General features: G+C 35.5%; 1 protein-coding gene across 6 annotated transcripts in view; it reads left to right on the top strand.

Annotated features, from left to right (window-relative positions):
• Nucleotides 1-17,755, top strand: part of LOC127854041 (uncharacterized) — a 90,013-nt gene that overhangs the window by 58,265 nt on the left and 13,993 nt on the right. For 3 of the 6 annotated variants that reach the window (XM_052388971.1, XM_052388972.1, XM_052388973.1), the window contains 2 exons: nucleotides 8,065-8,223; nucleotides 14,990-15,200. In XM_052388971.1, coding sequence (XP_052244931.1) covers nucleotides 8,065-8,223; nucleotides 14,990-15,200 — 370 coding nt within the window. Of the gene's footprint in view, nucleotides 1-8,064; nucleotides 8,224-14,989; nucleotides 15,422-17,755 lie in introns of those variants that run through there. The other 3 variants (XM_052388974.1, XM_052388976.1, XM_052388975.1) reach the window with 2 other exon arrangements.

The raw sequence follows: 17,755 nt of genomic DNA on the forward strand, positions 1-17,755 counted from the left end.
ATGCGCATTTAATGCGCATGTTATTGGCACCGTATTTTTTGCTTAACAAGTGCATTTTAATCTGTTAAAAAAAACACTTTTTACTAGTGTGTTTATACATTTAAGTGTATTTTTTTTCCACGAAATAATACACTTAAGTGCGTTTATCATGATAATAAGTGCGCTTAAGTTTATTTTTAAGTGCATTTATACACTTGAGTGTATTTTAAGACATACAAATAATACACTTCATGGTCAAAGTAAATTTTTTAAAGCGTATTAATACACTTGAGTGCATTTCCAGTCATTCAAATAATACACATTACAGAATTAAAAGCAAATTATGTAAGCGCATTAATACACTTGAGTGCATTTCCAGTCATACAAATAATACACTTATCAGTAACTAAAGTAATCTTTCAAGTGCATCAATACACTTGAGTGTATTTTAACTCTTACAAATAATACACTTCATGGAGTATTCAAAGTGAATTTTTTAAGCGCATTAATACACTTGAGTGCATTTCCAGACTTACAAATAAAACACTTCATTGAGTATTCAAAGTGAATTTTTGTAAGCGCATTAATACACTTGGAGTGCATTTCCACTGATACAAATAATACACCTTACAAAATTGAAAGTGAATTTTTTTAAGCGCATTAATACACTTGAGTGCATTCCCGGTCATACAAATAATACACCTTACAATATTAAAAGTGAATTTTTAAGCGCATTAATACACTTGAGTGCATTTTCAGTCATACAAATGATACACTTTTTGAAGTGTTGGAAGTAAATTTTTTAAGCGCATTATACGCTCAAGTGTACTTTTCATCACTTCAAATTAATATGCTTAAAAATTAACCAAATTTAAAAAAAATCCCAGCATTTTGAAGTCAGCATTCATTCTTTAAATGAAAGGTTAGTGTAAACACATACATAAAAAACAAAAAGTACAATTCAATAGATAAATACACACTTTTATTAGAATGTTAAACCTTAAAAAACAAAAACAAATGTTACATATCTACATAAAAGAGAGGATTCAAACGGGCTATTGCCTATCTGGAATTAACAATTGAAAATATCAAGCTCATACCAGTGATTTTTCTCCCCTCTGATTACCGGGAACTGATTAACAGCCAAATACAGGTGGTTTCCACTTCAAAAATATTAAAGTTTTCCCCTCCTTAAGCTGAAATGTTTTCCCTATCATTTACTAGATTTTTATATATTACATTAATTCCAAATCCCTTTTTAATATGGACAAAAGCAGCACATTTAATTCAATCATATTCTGGATCCTAATATATGATGAATGAACAGTATTCATGAAATTTATATAAATCTATACCTTATTCTTAAGATCTTCCTTTTTTGTTCATTATTGCGCTAAAACATGCCCTTCTGAGAGCCAGTACGTACAGGTTGTTTTGAATTCCCAAAGAAAATCACTGCATACATGCTGACAATATTTAGCAGCTTAGCCCCTGTCACTATATTTGTTGTTATACACTGTTCCTTACAAAGAATGCATTCATCAACAACCCTTTATAGAGCACTTCACCAGCTGATCAGGTCTGAATACTACTGTCATGGTCTGCGAGGCACTTCTCGTGCATGATCTCATTTGAGATCAGGTCCTGAAAGATATTTTATAATGTAAGTGTTAAATATTGCTGTTATGGTAATCTTGTTCAACAGTTGCTATAAATATCATAAATTTAAATCAAAACAAGTTTGTTGGCTTGTTGTTTTTGTTTGTTTATTTTTGCAATTTTAATCTCGTGATCACATGTGACTTAACGCTTTTCATAAATAATAAGAAATTACGTTTGATAGAAAATTCTGTTAATAAATGTACTAATATATGTGGTCTCCTTTGGCTGTGTGGACTGGTCGGAAGTGTGACGTCTTTGAATTGCAATAACCTTTATTATATAGTTTTACCTCTCAACAAATCCATCTTTTCTTGGTCAAGGACAAGCTACAGGGCACGGTTTCCCACTCCTGTTCCCCTCAAGTTGGCCTGCTTGTGCAGGGTAAAACCTGGTATATATGTCCATACATCAGGTAGTCCCCTTTTTGCTCCCTTTTTTGGCAGGCGATGATGCACATTCTGTCCAATGGATCTTCCTATCAATGTAAATTTCACCTTGGGGTTTAACCTTCAAATATAAAATATTAAAGTTCTGATTAAATATGGGGGAGAGAAATCTGTTCATTAATGGCAAGAAATAGGTATAAATAAATTTTAAGATGACAATAACCATAAAATACAGCCATAATAATTCAAATGGTGTTTTTTTCCTTAAAATTGCATTACATTTACTTATTCAGTTACATTTGCCAGTGACAATACATAAATATGATAATGATCATAATTAATTTAATTAAAAAGAGATGCAGAAATGAAAATACAAACCTGTTACAGCTGTTCTTCAGCATTCCAAAAAAACAAAAACGGCAGTTGTTGATCACTTTAACCACCCACTTTGAATCTTGTTTGCAACAAACTTATTGTTGATTTACACATTGTAGTAAATACTCATTGTTTTCATCACACAATAGTTCATGTGCTGAAAGAATTTTAAGACATTTGACACTAGAATTAATGTTGCTGAATTATTCCTAAAAATTTAGCTCAATTTAAGTTGCTGAAATCAAATTGTTTACAAAAATAACTTCCTGTGCTCCAAATAACTTGCTGTGCTCCAACCAATCAAAAGTGGTTTGTTTTCAAGTAGATGGTCCCAGAACCAATCAAAATTCTATAAACACCCCTTTGTTTTGGCTAGATGGAGCACTGATAGGGATTAGTGTTTATGATGCTAATTGATCTCTTATCTGATCCTGATCTTATCTGATATTTATTGAATAATACACAGCACACTTAGCATATTATATTTAATTGTGAATATTTCAATATAACATACTGAATGGTGTTAGGAAATAAATATAATATTATAAATATTATTTAAATTGTCTTTTAAAATGTATGTTAATAGTCAATGTGGTAGACATTAATTGAATTGGGGTTAAATATCAGTGTAAGAAAGTTCAAATACTTGTTTTTTATGTTGTGGAGATATAATTGATTCTGGCAAGCCCACATAATTTTTTTGACACTTTCAATATTTTTAATTATTTACCCACAGCCTGATTTAGTTGTACTTTTCCCTTTAAAAGCTGCTCTACTGATTCACATATTTTATGAGCTGACAAATTGTAATAATAAGACCATAAACATTATGTGAAGATAAAAATGAATTCAGTACAATCCTCCTATTAAACACTATATCTCTGTCCTTTAACTAAAACTACACTTGTACAAAAAGAATATTTTTTTTGCAAATCAGAAGATACACTAATATGCACAAAAAATGCACTTCATAAAAAAAATGCACTTATTGCATAAAAAGATGCACTTTGTCTACAGAAGATACACTTAAAGTACAGTAAAATACACTTAAAGATAATGAAAATACAGAAAAAATGCACTTTAGTGCACTTAATTATGAAAAAAATGCAGAAAAAATACACTTTTCGGTAAAAATGCAGAAAAAATACACTTTTTAAAGCGTATTTTGTTAAAAAGTGTATTTTATTTTGAGAAGGGAAATGACCGAAGCCGAAAAATGTGCTTCCCGGTACGTGCTGTGTTTTAAACAACCTTGTGCCTGTTTAAGCGTGCCAATGGGAATACCCCGTAAGACCCCATCGTATCCAGTGTACAATAATGCAATTTTGGCGACCTTGACACTTCAGACAATGGTGGCCGGTTGTGTTTATGCAATTCTTAAGACACATTTTGGTCATTTTCGGTCAGAAGTCGCTTTCAAATATTGAAGTGCTGGATAATTATGCCCCCCTTCGAGGAAGAGGGGGTATATTGCTTTGCACATGTCGGTCGGTCTGTCGTATGTCTAACGGTCGGTCCATCCACCTGGTGGTTTCCGGATGATAACTCAAGAATGCTTGGGGCTAGGATCATGAAATTTCATAGGTACATTGATTATGCCTCGCAGATGACCCCTATTGATTTTAAGGTCACTAGGTCAAAGGTCAAGGTCACGGTGACCCGAAATAGTAAAATGGTTTCCGGATGATAACTCAAGAACGCTTAGGCCTAGGATCATGAAACTTGATAGGCAGATTGATCATGACTCGCAGATGACCCCTATTGATTTTCAGGTCAATCGGTCAAAGGTTAAGGTCACAGTGACCCGAAATAGTAAAATGGTTTCCGGATGATAACTCAAGAACGCTTATGCCTAGGATCATGAAACTTGATAGGTACATTGATCATGACTCTCAGATGACCCCTATTGATTTTCAGGTCACTAGGTCAAAGATCAAGGTCACAGTGACCCAAAATAGTAAAATGGTTCCCAGATAAAAACTCAAGAACGCTTATGCCTAGGATCATAAAACTTCGTAGGTAGATTGATAATGACTCGCAGATGACCCCTATTGATTTTCAGGTCACTAGGTCAAAGGTCATGGTCACGGTGACCCGAAATAGTAAAATGGTTTCCGGGTCATAACTCAAGAACGCTTATTCCTAGGATCATGAAACTTGATAGGTAGATTGATCATGACTCGCAGATGACGTCTATTGATTTTCAGGTCACTAGGTCAAAGGTCAAGGTCACAGTGACCCGAAATAGTAAAATGGTTTCTGGATGATAACTCAAGAACACTTATGGCTAGGATCATGAAACTTCATAGGTACATTGATCATGACTGGCAGATGACCCCTATTGATTTTCAGGTCACTAGGTCAAATGTCAAGGTCACAGTGACAAAAAACATATTCACACAATGGCTGTCACTACAACGGAGAGCCCATATGGGGGGCATGCATGCTTTACGCACAGCCCTTGTTAAGAATTATCAGGTAATGTACCTGGTATACAACAAGTGATAATCATGTGTAAGTGTATATTACTGTAAATTGGTTGAGATTCGATATGGATGGTCTGAGGTAGAGAAATGTGGACTGGTTTCACTTTCAATGTTACTGTGTTTCAAAAAATGGTTGCCTTCAGACATTTAGCAACTTTAATTAAGAATAATAATATGTTGAACGCAGCAGTGTTGTCCGTAAAAAACGGAGTAGCCAGCGATAGTAACAGAGTAGCCGGCTATAATGCACACGGCATGCCGTGTTCACAAGCCGCGAAGCGGCGAGCGGGGTCCGTTCAGGGGGGTATGGGGAAAAAATGAATTAATGGAGTGAAATGGTGATCTGGCGCATTTTAGGGTGTTTTTTTTTATGAAAGTAATAAAGCATTTGTCATAGAAAATGAAATATTTATTTGAAATCTCTAAAATTAAAAAAATGCATTTTAATTGCAACTTTTTTTATTTCAACAATCTGAATAAGAGTTAAAGTCAGAGTCATGCGCTAGGTCAAGGGCTTGGTGTGCACGCTTATATTCAAATTCATAACTCTTCTTTATACAAAGGCGTGTACAATTATCCATTGCTAATACACAGTATTAATTTGAAAAAAAGCACGTTATATATCAAACGTGTCCGACACACGTATCTCACACAATCATCTTTATAAATATTACCGATTTTGTACTGGTATAAACAAAGCAACTCCAAGTAGCAGCAGTTAATAAATGCAGAAGAACATCTACAAAGTCTACCGATTACATGCAAGGTGCTGAGTTATAAATGATTTCTGCTGAGTTATGCATGATTTCTCACATCAACTAATAAGTTTTGATCGTATATAATGGGTCTATTTATGGATTTTTCATTCTACCTTGAATTCGCCTACAAAAATCGGCGAGGGTTCTTTGACTTGTGTCTACTTGGCACTGTGTAAGTCTTTTTTAGGTGGAGGCATCGTGACGTCTGCTTCTAAACAACTATTTCAAACAAACGCTTTAAATACAGCCCATTAATTGGAAAATGACCGGTCGAAGGTTAAATTAGCCAGCCGTAAACTTACCGTAGTTAGCTAAAAATACCTCTGTGTTCGTAAATCTCCGCCATAAACGAGCGTACAATAAAGCGGTGAAAAACTGTTACGTAAAGATACGACTTATCGATCGTTTATCCGTGCTTGTCTCTGCGCGAAAATAATGCGCATTAGAATATTAACTTCGAGCTAGTTTGTTTAAACACAAAAGCGAAAGTATGGCGTCAAAATTTGTATAAACACAGGCGTTTTTGTGGCGTTTCGAATGTATATTTTTGAGAAAAGTAGCCGGCGCCTAGATTGTTAGTAACCGGCGAAATCGCCGGCCGCCGGTGCTTCCGGAGAACACTGTTTAATTAAGAATAATAATATGTTGAACGCAGGTCCTTCGAATGTGAATATTCATAAAAACACTTAAATGACATATCAAGGTATGTATTTTATTTGAACTTCAAGCATAACATTAACAAAGTCTGTTTTTTTTATCATACACATACTTACACTAGCAGTAGACAATGACTGTTGCATGGAAAAAACATTTTTATCCCAGCCGAAAAAAATTTCGGAGGGGATATAGTAATTGGTCCTGTCGTCTGTCCGTCTGTACGTCCAGATGAAACTCTGTCCGGAGCATAACTCAAAATTTATTCAATGGATTTACTTTAAACTTAGAATATAAACAGATGGCAACTAGGAAAAGTGCAGTGACTAAGAACCATAACTCTATCTACCTTAGTTTTTGAATTATCTCCCCTTTTATATAACTTTAAAGTAAATTTTTGTCCAGAGCATAACTCTAAATATACTAAAGGGATTTACTTGAAGCTTGAAATATAAACAGGTGGCAACTAGGAGAAGTGCAGTGACCAAAAACCACAACTCTATCTACCTACGTTTTTGAATTAACTCCCTTTTTATATAATTTTAAAGTAATTTTTTGTCCTTAGCATAACTCTAAATCTACTGAAGGGATTTACTTGAAACTTGAAATAAAAACATACGGCAACTAGGAGAAGTGCATTGACCAAGAACCATAACTCTATCTACCTTAGTTTTTGAATTATCTCCCCTTTTATATAATTTTAAAGTAAATTTTTGTCCGGAGCATAACTCTATATCTACTGAAGGGATTTACTTGAAACTTGAAACTTAAACAGATGACAAGTAGGAGAAGTGCAGTGACTAAGCACCATAACTCTATCTACCTTAGTGTTTGAATCATATCCCTTTATTTAATTTCAAAGTAATTTTTTGTCCGGAGCATAATAATGAAGTATCTCCCTTTATTTGTTTTTACAAATATTATTTTACTCTCTATAATAAATGTTGTCATACAAGCAAACACATTTCGGCGGGGATTTGGCACTACTGTGACAAGCTCTTGTAATACTTGTCTTAGCAATTTAGAGCAATACCTATGTATGAAAACAGATTTAATATGAAAAAATAAGAAAAATATTTCCCAAATAATGCTTTTGCCGATGAAAATTTTTCCCAATTTGAAAGATTTCGCGTCTCGAAAAATCCCAATTTTGCTAGGTACTTTTTTCCCCAAATAGACAGAAAGAGGCCTGTATTCTCATACTCATTTACTTCCTTATAATATACTTTGATATATGATAACAACATATTGAATTGAATTATGAAAAAAATTATTATATGAACACTCAATTTTTTGAAAAACTACAGTTGTTTTCTGTATCTAAAGCTGTTCTTGCAAAAAAAGTCATCCCGTATAACACCCTTAGATGCTGAGATGCTTATATAATTATCTCAAAGCTTCACTTCAAATTGTGAAAAAATGAACTTCCATTTTCTTTTGCTGATTGTGCTCATTATTTAATTACTGTTCTCAAATCATTTTTATCCAAAATAAACATTTGTTGCAATGGAGAGCAAATGTCTATTGTAAAAAGCATAAACACACACAAAAACTCCTTATAACGCATATATTTATATATCAGCCATAACAACAAACCCTTTTTCTTCACAAAACAAAGATAACAACCCTTTCTTTACATGACTTCTACTCAGGTGAGCGACCCAGGGCCACCATGGCCCTCTTGTTTTGCATTGTTTTTTCAATAGGGTAACTGCAACTTTTACATATCACGTAACAAATGTTGGTTATGTGTTTGTCTTCTAGGCTCGTGAAATTGGGAAAGCTGTGCGTCACTCTACCGTAATGAAGGTAACAGACGTGGAGCTCCTAGACTACTTCACAACATTGTCCGACCTGCTGAATGATTCATGCTATCTAATTGGAGATAGCGATGCCCAAAAAGCTGTTAAGAAATTAGAAGAGGTACATTTAGAATGATAATGTTATGTTGTATTCATTTGCAAGTTTCCTTGCATAGTCAGGGCTAGCGCTGACCCAAAATATCTTTGAGCCACCCAGATCTAGGGGGTTCCGGGGGCATGCCCCCCCCCCCCCCCCCCCCCCCGAAAAAAAATTTGGATCCTAGATTATCTGTGGTGCGTTTTGGGCATATTTCCAACCAGTTTTCGTTTGTTTAAAATAACAATATATACAAGCACATGTCACAAATCATAATATACATCACATCACAATTTTCATAGTTATAGAGATATTTTCATACAGCACATTTTTAACAACATGATGAATGGCATGTAAAATACAAGCATACATTTCATTCACAAAATACATTGCAAACAAATCCTGCTATACACAGAGAACAAAGTCATGACCTGTATCATTATTATTTCATTATTATTCTGCGCTGTTGTTTACAAGCCCACAGTTTGTAGATCACTTTAAAGTCAACATCTTTGCAGTCTTTTCCTTCAATTAAGATTTTCCTGAGATGTTCCAAATTTTGTACACGATATGATTACTGTTCCTATGTGTTACAAATTCGTAACTTTAATTAAACTTTAATTGCAATTAAACCGCGCGTGTTTTTCACGTTTTCCTTTGATTAAAATACGCCGCTGTTAGATAGCATAGTGTGTGAGTAAAACGATCAAATTAATTAATAATCACCTTTTCATCGGCAGAAAGTTGTAACATCAACGATATAGAACTAATTATTTAATTATAACTCTTTAATGTAGATCGATAGTCAGCTTGGAAATAATTAATTTATGGTCACGATTATTTTCATTTTTAATCTTATAATACGACATTTGCGACCGGCCGCTATTTTGTTTGCAGACGACAATTTAACTGTGTATTCAAAGCTCCACCCATTTTTACTTTTCATTCAACAACGTCATTTCATGTGTAAGCGAACTCAGTTTTGATTGGCCAGCTATCATGTGCACTTCAATAACAATAAGGTCAAGCGATGTCTCGATACAGGTGCAGACCGGTTTTCGTTCACTGTTCAAATTGCGAATACATTCATTGAAACAAAGAGAAAAATAAAGAAAACCAGTTTCGGGTTAAAATGGCGGCGGTTTTCAATGAAATTTTACGAGATTTTAGCATTTTCGCAAATCGGATTTTTCTTGAGCCAAATTCTCAATATTTCGCAAATGGCTCAAGTGGCGAACGACAGCGCGAGCCCTGATAGTGTATAAGAAAACTAATAGAATACATAATGGTTTAGGAATTTATCAACATTTTACAACTCATATGAAACAGATTACAATAAAGCACCATCCCGTATTGTTCAGATTTGTGAGGCCCATCTCGCTCATGGGAAGCCTTTTTGTTTTCTTTTTTGTTTGTCATTCGTACAGGGTCTTTTGTTCATTTAAACTTTAAAGGCTAGTAGCCACATTCAGTAATCAATTTTGTGAAACTGTCAGAATAGTTAGGGCGGGTTTGAAAAGCGAGCTTGAGGGGGGGGCATAATCATTTACATATATTTTATATATGAACATCAAACTTGCTCACAATATGTTATTTATTTCCTTGATTTCTCGGCTTGAATCAATTGTGAGTTGAAAAAAACAAGCATATGCTCCGGTTGATTAGCGGCTATTGGATTAGGGCATTAATAAAAAAAGCCTGTACGTCTTAAAGGTGTCTTATTATTAGACATAGGCCACAAAAAATTATTTTCAAATTCTGTAAACTGACATCTAAACATCTTTACGTATATTGAATGGTGCCTTTTTAGCTCACCTGATTTTTCAGGTGACCTTTTGTGGCCAATCTTTGTCCGTCGTATGTCCGTCCGTTCGTCCGACCGTAAAGATTTGCTTGTAAACACTCTAGAGGCCACATTTCTTGTCCCATCTTCATGAAACTTGGTCAGAAGCTTTGTCCCAATGAAATCTCGGCCAAGTTCGAAACTGGGTTGTGTCTGGTCAAAAAACTAGGTCACTAGGTCAAAAAAAGAAAAACCTTGTAAACACTGTAGAAGTCACGTTTCATGCCCAAACTTCATCTTACTTTGTCAAAATGTTTGTCTTAATGATATCTTGGTTGAGTTTAAAAGTGGTTACAATCCGTTGAAAAACATGGCCGCCAGTGGGCGGGGCAGTTTTCCTTATTTGGCTATAGTGAAACCTTGTAAAAACTCTAGAATTCACAATTTTTTGCCCAATCATCATGAAAGTTGGTCCAAACATTGGTTCAATTGATGTCTCGGACGAGTTTGAAAACGGTCGAGATCGGTAAAAAAACATGGCCGCCAGTGGCCGGGGCATTTTTTTGTATATGTATATAGTGGCAGTTTTCCCTATTTGACTATAGAGAAACCTTGTAAACACTCTAGATGTCACAATTTTTGCCCAATCATCATGAAATTTGGTCAAAACATTGGTTTTATTGATATCTCGGACCTGTTTGAAAATGGTCGGGATCAGTGAAAAAACATGGCCCCCAGTGGGCGGGGCATTTTTCTTTATACATGTATGTATATAGTGAAAACATGTGAACACAGTAGAAGTCACATTTTTGGCCCAATTTTCATGAAATTTGCTCAGAACATTTGTTTCCTTGATACGAGAGTTGAGTTCAAAAATGGTTCTGGTCAGTTGAATAACATGGCTGCTGGGAGGGGGGCAGTTTTCTCATTATGCCGCCCCCCCCCCCTTTCGAAGAAGAGGGGGTATATTGTTTTGCTCATGTCGGTCCGTCCGTCCACCAGATGGTTTCCGGATGATAACTCAAGAGTGCTTATGCTTCATAGGTACATTGGTCATGACTCGCAGATGACCCCTATTGATTTTCAGGACACTAGGTCGAAGGTCAAGGTCACGATGACTCGAAATAGTAAAATGGTTTACGGATGATAACTCAAGAATGCTTATGCCTAGGATCATGAAACTTCATAGATACATTGATCATGACTCGCAGATAACCCCTATTGATTTTCGGGTCACTAGGTCAAAGGTCAAGATGACCCAAAATAGTAAAATGGTTTCCGGATGATAATTAAATAATGCTTAGGCCTAGGATCATGAAACTTCATAGGTACATTGATCCTGACTGGCAGATGACCCCTATAGATTTTCAGGTCACTAGGTCAAAGGTCAATGTCACGATGATCAGAAATAGTAAAATGGTTTTCAGATGATAACTGGAGAACGCTTATGCCTAGGATCATGAAACTTCATAGATACGTTGAACATGACTCGCATATGACCCCTATTGATTTTTATGTCACTAGGTCAAAGGTCAAGGTCACGATGACCCAAAATAGTAAAATGGTTTCCGGATGATAACTCAAGAATGCTTAGGCCTAGGATCATGAAACTTCATAGGTACATTGATCATGACTGGCAGATGACCCCTATAGATTTTCAGGTCACTAGGTCAAAGGTCAATGTCACAGTGACACGAAATAGTAAAATGGTTTCCAGATGATAACTCGAAAACACTTATGCCTAGGATCATGAAACTTCATAGGTACATTTATCATGACTCGCAGATGACCCCTATTGATTTTCAGGTCACTAGGTCAAAGGTCAAGGTCACGATGACCCGAAATAGTAAAATGGTTTCCAGATGATTACTCAAGAACGCTTATGCCTAGGATCATGAAACTTCATAGATACATTGATCTTGACTTGCAGATGACCCCTATTGATTTTCAGGTCACTAGGTCAAAGGTCAAGGTAACGGTGACCTGAAATAGTAAAATGGTTTCCTGATGATAACTCAAGAACGCTTATGCCTAGGTTCAGGAAACTTCATAGGTATATTGATCATGACTCGCAGGTGACCCCTATTGGTTATCAGGTCATTGGTCAAAGGTCAAAGTCACAGTGCCAAAAAACGTATTCACACAATGGCTGTCAAGTTCACGGTGACTCTACTTAGAAAAATGGTTTCTGGATGATAACTCAAGAATGCTTACGCCTAACTAGGATCATGAAATTTCATAGGAACATTGATCATGACTCGCAGATGAAATAAAGATGAAACTTGACCAGGATATTTTTTCTGGACACTATTTAGGTCAGGTTTGACATTTGGTAAAGATTGAATGAACCGGCTCCTCTCAGGTGAGTGAACGAGGGCCATCTTGGCCCTCTTGTCTTAAAATGTGATGGATGTAATTTGAACACGTAGGGTAGAAGACTTTTGATATGTTTCAAAATAGCCAGTTTGAGGCATGTATGTTACTTAAAGAAATCCAAAGTATTTCCCAGTGTCTGTTTTGCAAAGTGTTTCTCAATATTAAGTCTAGTAAAACATGCCTTAAATCGGATGGTAAATGGTTTGTACTAAATCATAACACCTTGCACAAACCAAATAACGTTTGACATGATGGCATTCTTGATGAAATGCATTTAAAGTCAAACAATTGCAGACATATTAGTGCGGTCTTAAAATTGCCTGATGTAAAAAAAGGGAATTCAGTGTTTCGCTTTAAATCTTCTTGGATTTGACGATGTAACGTCTTGTCTGATAAAACACCAGTGGCATACACAATTTATGCCGATTGTTAAATGCAAAAATGCATATGCTCCGGTCGCTATTGGATAAGGACTTTAATTGACAGGATGTCTAGGTCTTTAAGTTGTTAACACATTTAACTGAAGAAGACAATCAACATATTTTCAAAAATAACTGAGCAACAAAATCCCAACTTCATTTGCATCTTTAAGTACCTTCACATCGATTGATGAAACTTGGACAGAGGATGTTTTTTTCTTCAAAATCGAATTAGTCCAAAAAGTAGGTCACCAGGTAAATCTTTCAAAAACGTTTGTTACCACTCTAGAGGCCAAAAATATGACTAACAAGAGATGTGTTTGTCAGTACCACAATGCCCCCAACTGCGCCGCTTTAGAGCCATATCTTTGACCTGACCTTGACCTTTCACCACTCAAAATGTGCAACTCCATGAGATACGCATGTATGCCAAATATCAAGTTGCTATCTTCAATATTGCAAAAGTTATGAGCAATGTTAGTTTTCGGACGGACAGACTGACTGACGGACAGGCTGACTGACGAACAGACAGACGGACGGAATGACAGACAGTTCATAGACCATATGCCACCCAGACTGACTGACGGACAGGCTGACTGACGAACAGACAGACGGACAGAATGACAGACAGTTCATAGACTATATGCCACCCTCGGGAGCATAAAAAAGTTATGGCGAATGTTAAAGTTTTCAGACGGACAGACAGATGACATATACTTGACCTTTGACCTCGAAGGTTCACCTTGACCTTCACCTTTCAAAATGTGCAGATCCATGAGATACACATGCATGTCAAATATCAAGTTGCTCACTTCAATGTTAAAAAAGTTATGGTCAATGTTAAAGTTTTTGGACGGACCGACAGACACCATATATTTGACATTTGACCTTGAAGGATGACCTTGGCCTTCACCTTTCACCACTCAAAATGTGCAGCTCCATGAGATGCACATGCATGCCATACATTGTATATCAAGTTGTTATGTTCAATATTGAAAAGGTTATGGCCATTAAAGTTTTCGGACGGACGGACAGACTGACTGACTGACTGACGGACAGTTCAACTGCTATATGCCAACCTACTAGGGGCATAAAAATAGATGGATTTATGTAAAAAAAATTTAGACATTGTCTAGGCAGAGTTCAAATGTGGGTCAAGTACATGTACATCCACAAACTAGGCCTCCTGGTCAAATCTTACAGGAACCTTGATACTGCTCTAGAGGCCATATTAATAACTCAATCTTAATGAAACTTGGCTATAACGTTTTTCTTGACAATATCTAGACGAATCAAAATCAGACTTAAATCATTATCATACGAAGGTTTACAAAACATAACATTTACATTGCATACTGATGGATATGAAATATAATATATATGAAATCAGTGTTTTTTTTATTAAAAATCGGGTCCGGTAATCGGCCCCATTCCCAATGGAAAAAAGTATGTATTTTTCCCAAAAGGGACTTAAACATTCCCAATGAAAGGTTTAAAAAAAAATCTTTCTAGATCTCAATATTTTGTTCATTTCCCATCCATATAAGTTCAACCTTAGTAAATAAATTAAATATCATTCTGAAAACACTTATATTCTAAATTTTAAAGTTTTTTTTAGCAAAACAACAACAACACTAGTTTTTTAATTGTAGTCAAAACGCCGCGTATTTTCCCAATCCAAAGGGACTCGGCCCCATTCCCAAAATGGTGAAAAAACACTGAATTACCAAAGTACAAAAAGGACATTACTTATGTGATATTAAAGATAAAGTAACTACGTCACAATGTTAAGTTCTTTAATATTATTTGCAATGCCAGTGTTATTTCGGGTACAACTATGAAGTTATTTCGCTTAATATTATAAATTGCAAAGTAAAATTTGTACCAACAAAGCTCATTTGACCCTATCCCCCATAAGAAGCAAAGTGAAAATGGCTTGTAACCAGCATAAAACCAGAACAGCCTGCAAGTTACTCGCAGTCTGTTCACGTGTTGTTCTGTCAGCTGTTCATCAGTATCTAAGAGTTGGAAATAAAGCCTTTTAAACTTGAATCTAGTAAGAAAGGTATTGAATTAAATATAACATTCTAAGGGACCATTAATGCGTCAAAATACGTATCTAAGTGGTAAAGAGTTAAAATCAACAAGAACCTTGTTATTCTTAGTTGTCTTGAGAATGAATATATATAGGCATTACAATTTTCTTTTACAGTTGAAAAAAGATACCTTACTATTGACTACAGCCGAGATGATTTGTTTACTGGAGGCTGTTGACGCAACTTTGAAGAAGCGCTTGAAAGATGTTGTCGACACATCACTGAATGAGCTCAGAGATAACACAGCATTGTGTATTGATGAAATTAAAGACTATATAGATACATGGAAGCAGAGCACTGAAACTTCCTACAAAAAGTCCTGTGAAAGTATAACTAAATTTTAAGCATGCAATTATACAATTTCAAACAACTTTTTTAACATAAACATTTACTTTAAGAACCATTGTGCTTCCAATAAATGGAATGCCCTTGATCAATAATAATATTCATATGCATATTGATGTTAAAAAAAAATAATCTGAGGTACAGTCGATACAAGTATACATATGGAATGGATACAAGTAAATAAACAACTTTGTAGTACACTAGTATGATTACAATGTCCATACATACCCTAAAACCAGCATATTAATCCAGCTTAGCTTCTTATGAGACAACTTACACAGTTATATGTCATTGTACGATGGAAATTACTTACGCATGACGCGCTTCAAAAATCATTATGTATACTTGGTAATAAGCTGCGATTTCGATAATTAGTATATTGCCACTAATTTCATTGGAAATTAAAGGGATCTTTTCACGCTTTGGTAAATTGACAAAATTGAAAAAAGTTGTTTCAGATTCGTAAGTTTTCGTTTTAGTTATGATATTTGTGAGGAAACAGTAATACTGAACATTAACCATGCTCTAATATAGCCATTATATGCATCTTTTGACGATTTTAAAACCTAAAAATTATAAAGCGTTGCAACGCGAAACGATTGAATAATTTGGAGAGTTTTGTTTTTGTCGTTAAATTTTGTGAAACTACGAAGATTGCTTATATAATGTATAGAATACATCAAGAATGTGTACTTGGCGGAATAGCTCAGTAGGCTAAAGCGTTTTTACTTCAGGACTCTGGCAGGACTCCAGGGGTCACTGGTTCGAAACCTGCTCCGGGCAATGTTCTTTTCCTTTTTTTATTTTTTTTCTTGATTTTTTACTGGAGCTTTTACGATCCAATGTTTACATTTATCAATATAAAGCATTTAATGAATAAGTTAAAAAAAATGCCAAAATCTGTGAAAAGGCCCCTTTAAAATCACAAACAAAAGTACTGTATTGTGTAGGTTATTGTCCCCTACCAGTTTAACCGGAGGGGACTTATGGTTTGCGCTGTGTGTGTCCCTCAGTGAGTGAGTCTGTCACACTTTTCTGGATCCTGTGAAAACTTAAAAAGTTCTTAATAGTTTTAGCTCACCTGAGCACGATGGGCTCATGGTGACATTTTGTGATCGCCTTTTGTCCGTTTTGTGTCGTGCGTCGTCCGTTGTGCGGCTTCAACATTTGCCTTGTTTACAATCTAGAGGCCACATTTATTGTCTAATCTTCATTAAATTTGGTCAGAAAATTGGTCTCAATGATATCTTGGATAAGTTCGAAAATGGTTACGTTTGCTTGAAAAACATGGCTGCCAAGAGGCGGGGCATTTTTCCTAAAATGGCAATATATGGCTATAGTAAAATCTTATTAACACTCTAGAGGCCACATGTATTGTATGATCTTTATGAAACTTGGTCAGAAAATTTACTCTAATATTATCTTAGACGAGTTCAAAAATGGTTTCGGTTGGTTGAAAACATGTCCGCCAGGGGTGTGGGCATTTTTTCAAATATGGCAATAGTAAAACCTTGTTTACACTCTAGAGGCCGAATTTATTTTCCGATCTTCATGAAACTTGGTCAGAAGATTTGTCCCAATGATATCTTGGATGAGTTTGTAAATGGTTTCGATTGCTTTAAAAACATGACCACCAGGGAGTGGGCATTTTTCCTTATATGGCCCAGTGTTTTTTATGGCAATTTCGGGGCCGATATTCTGCCCCATTCCCCTAAAAAAGGGATATATTTTTCCCCATTTTGTAGAACAAATCCCCTCCAAAAGTAAAAAAAAATAATATTTTTTTTTAAATAACTGTCTTGTGATAAATATACATAGCTCAACATTAATGGTTGTCCTATTGCCCCTAGCAAGTAAAAATAGGGTCTGGGAAAGTTATTAGCTCATCTATTTTTTGAAAAAAAATTATGAGCTATTGTCATCACCTTGGCGTCGGCGTCGGCGTCGGCGTCTGCGTCGGCGTCGGCGTCCGGTTAAGTTTTGCGTTTAGGTCCACTTTTCTCAGAAAGTATCAATGCTATTGCATTCAAACTTGGTACACTTACTTACTATCATGAGGGGACTGGGCAGGCAAAGTTAGATAACTCTGTCGTGCATTTTGACTGAATTATGTGCCCTTTTTATACTTAGAAAATTGAAAATTTTGGTTAAGTTTTGCGTTTAGGTCCACTTTTTTCAGAAAGTATCAATGCTATTGCATTCAAACTTGGTACACTTACTTACTATCATGAGGGGACTGGGCAGGCAAAGTTAGATAACTCTGGCGTGCATTTTGACAGAATTATGTGCCCTTTTTATACTTAGAAAATTGAAAATTTTGGTTAAGTTTTGTGTTTAGGTCCATTTTATTCCTTAAGTATCAAAGCTATTGCTTTCATACTTGCAACACTTACTAACTATCATAAGGGGACTGTGCAGGCAAAGTAATGTAACTCTGACTGGCATTTTGACAGAATTATGTGTCCTTTTTATACTTAGAAAATTTAAAATTTGGTTATGTTTTGTGTTTAGGTCCACTTTATTCCTACAGTATCAAA

This window comes from Dreissena polymorpha, chromosome 12, assembly GCF_020536995.1.
Source record: "Dreissena polymorpha isolate Duluth1 chromosome 12, UMN_Dpol_1.0, whole genome shotgun sequence".
Taxonomy (NCBI): domain Eukaryota; kingdom Metazoa; phylum Mollusca; class Bivalvia; order Myida; family Dreissenidae; genus Dreissena; species Dreissena polymorpha.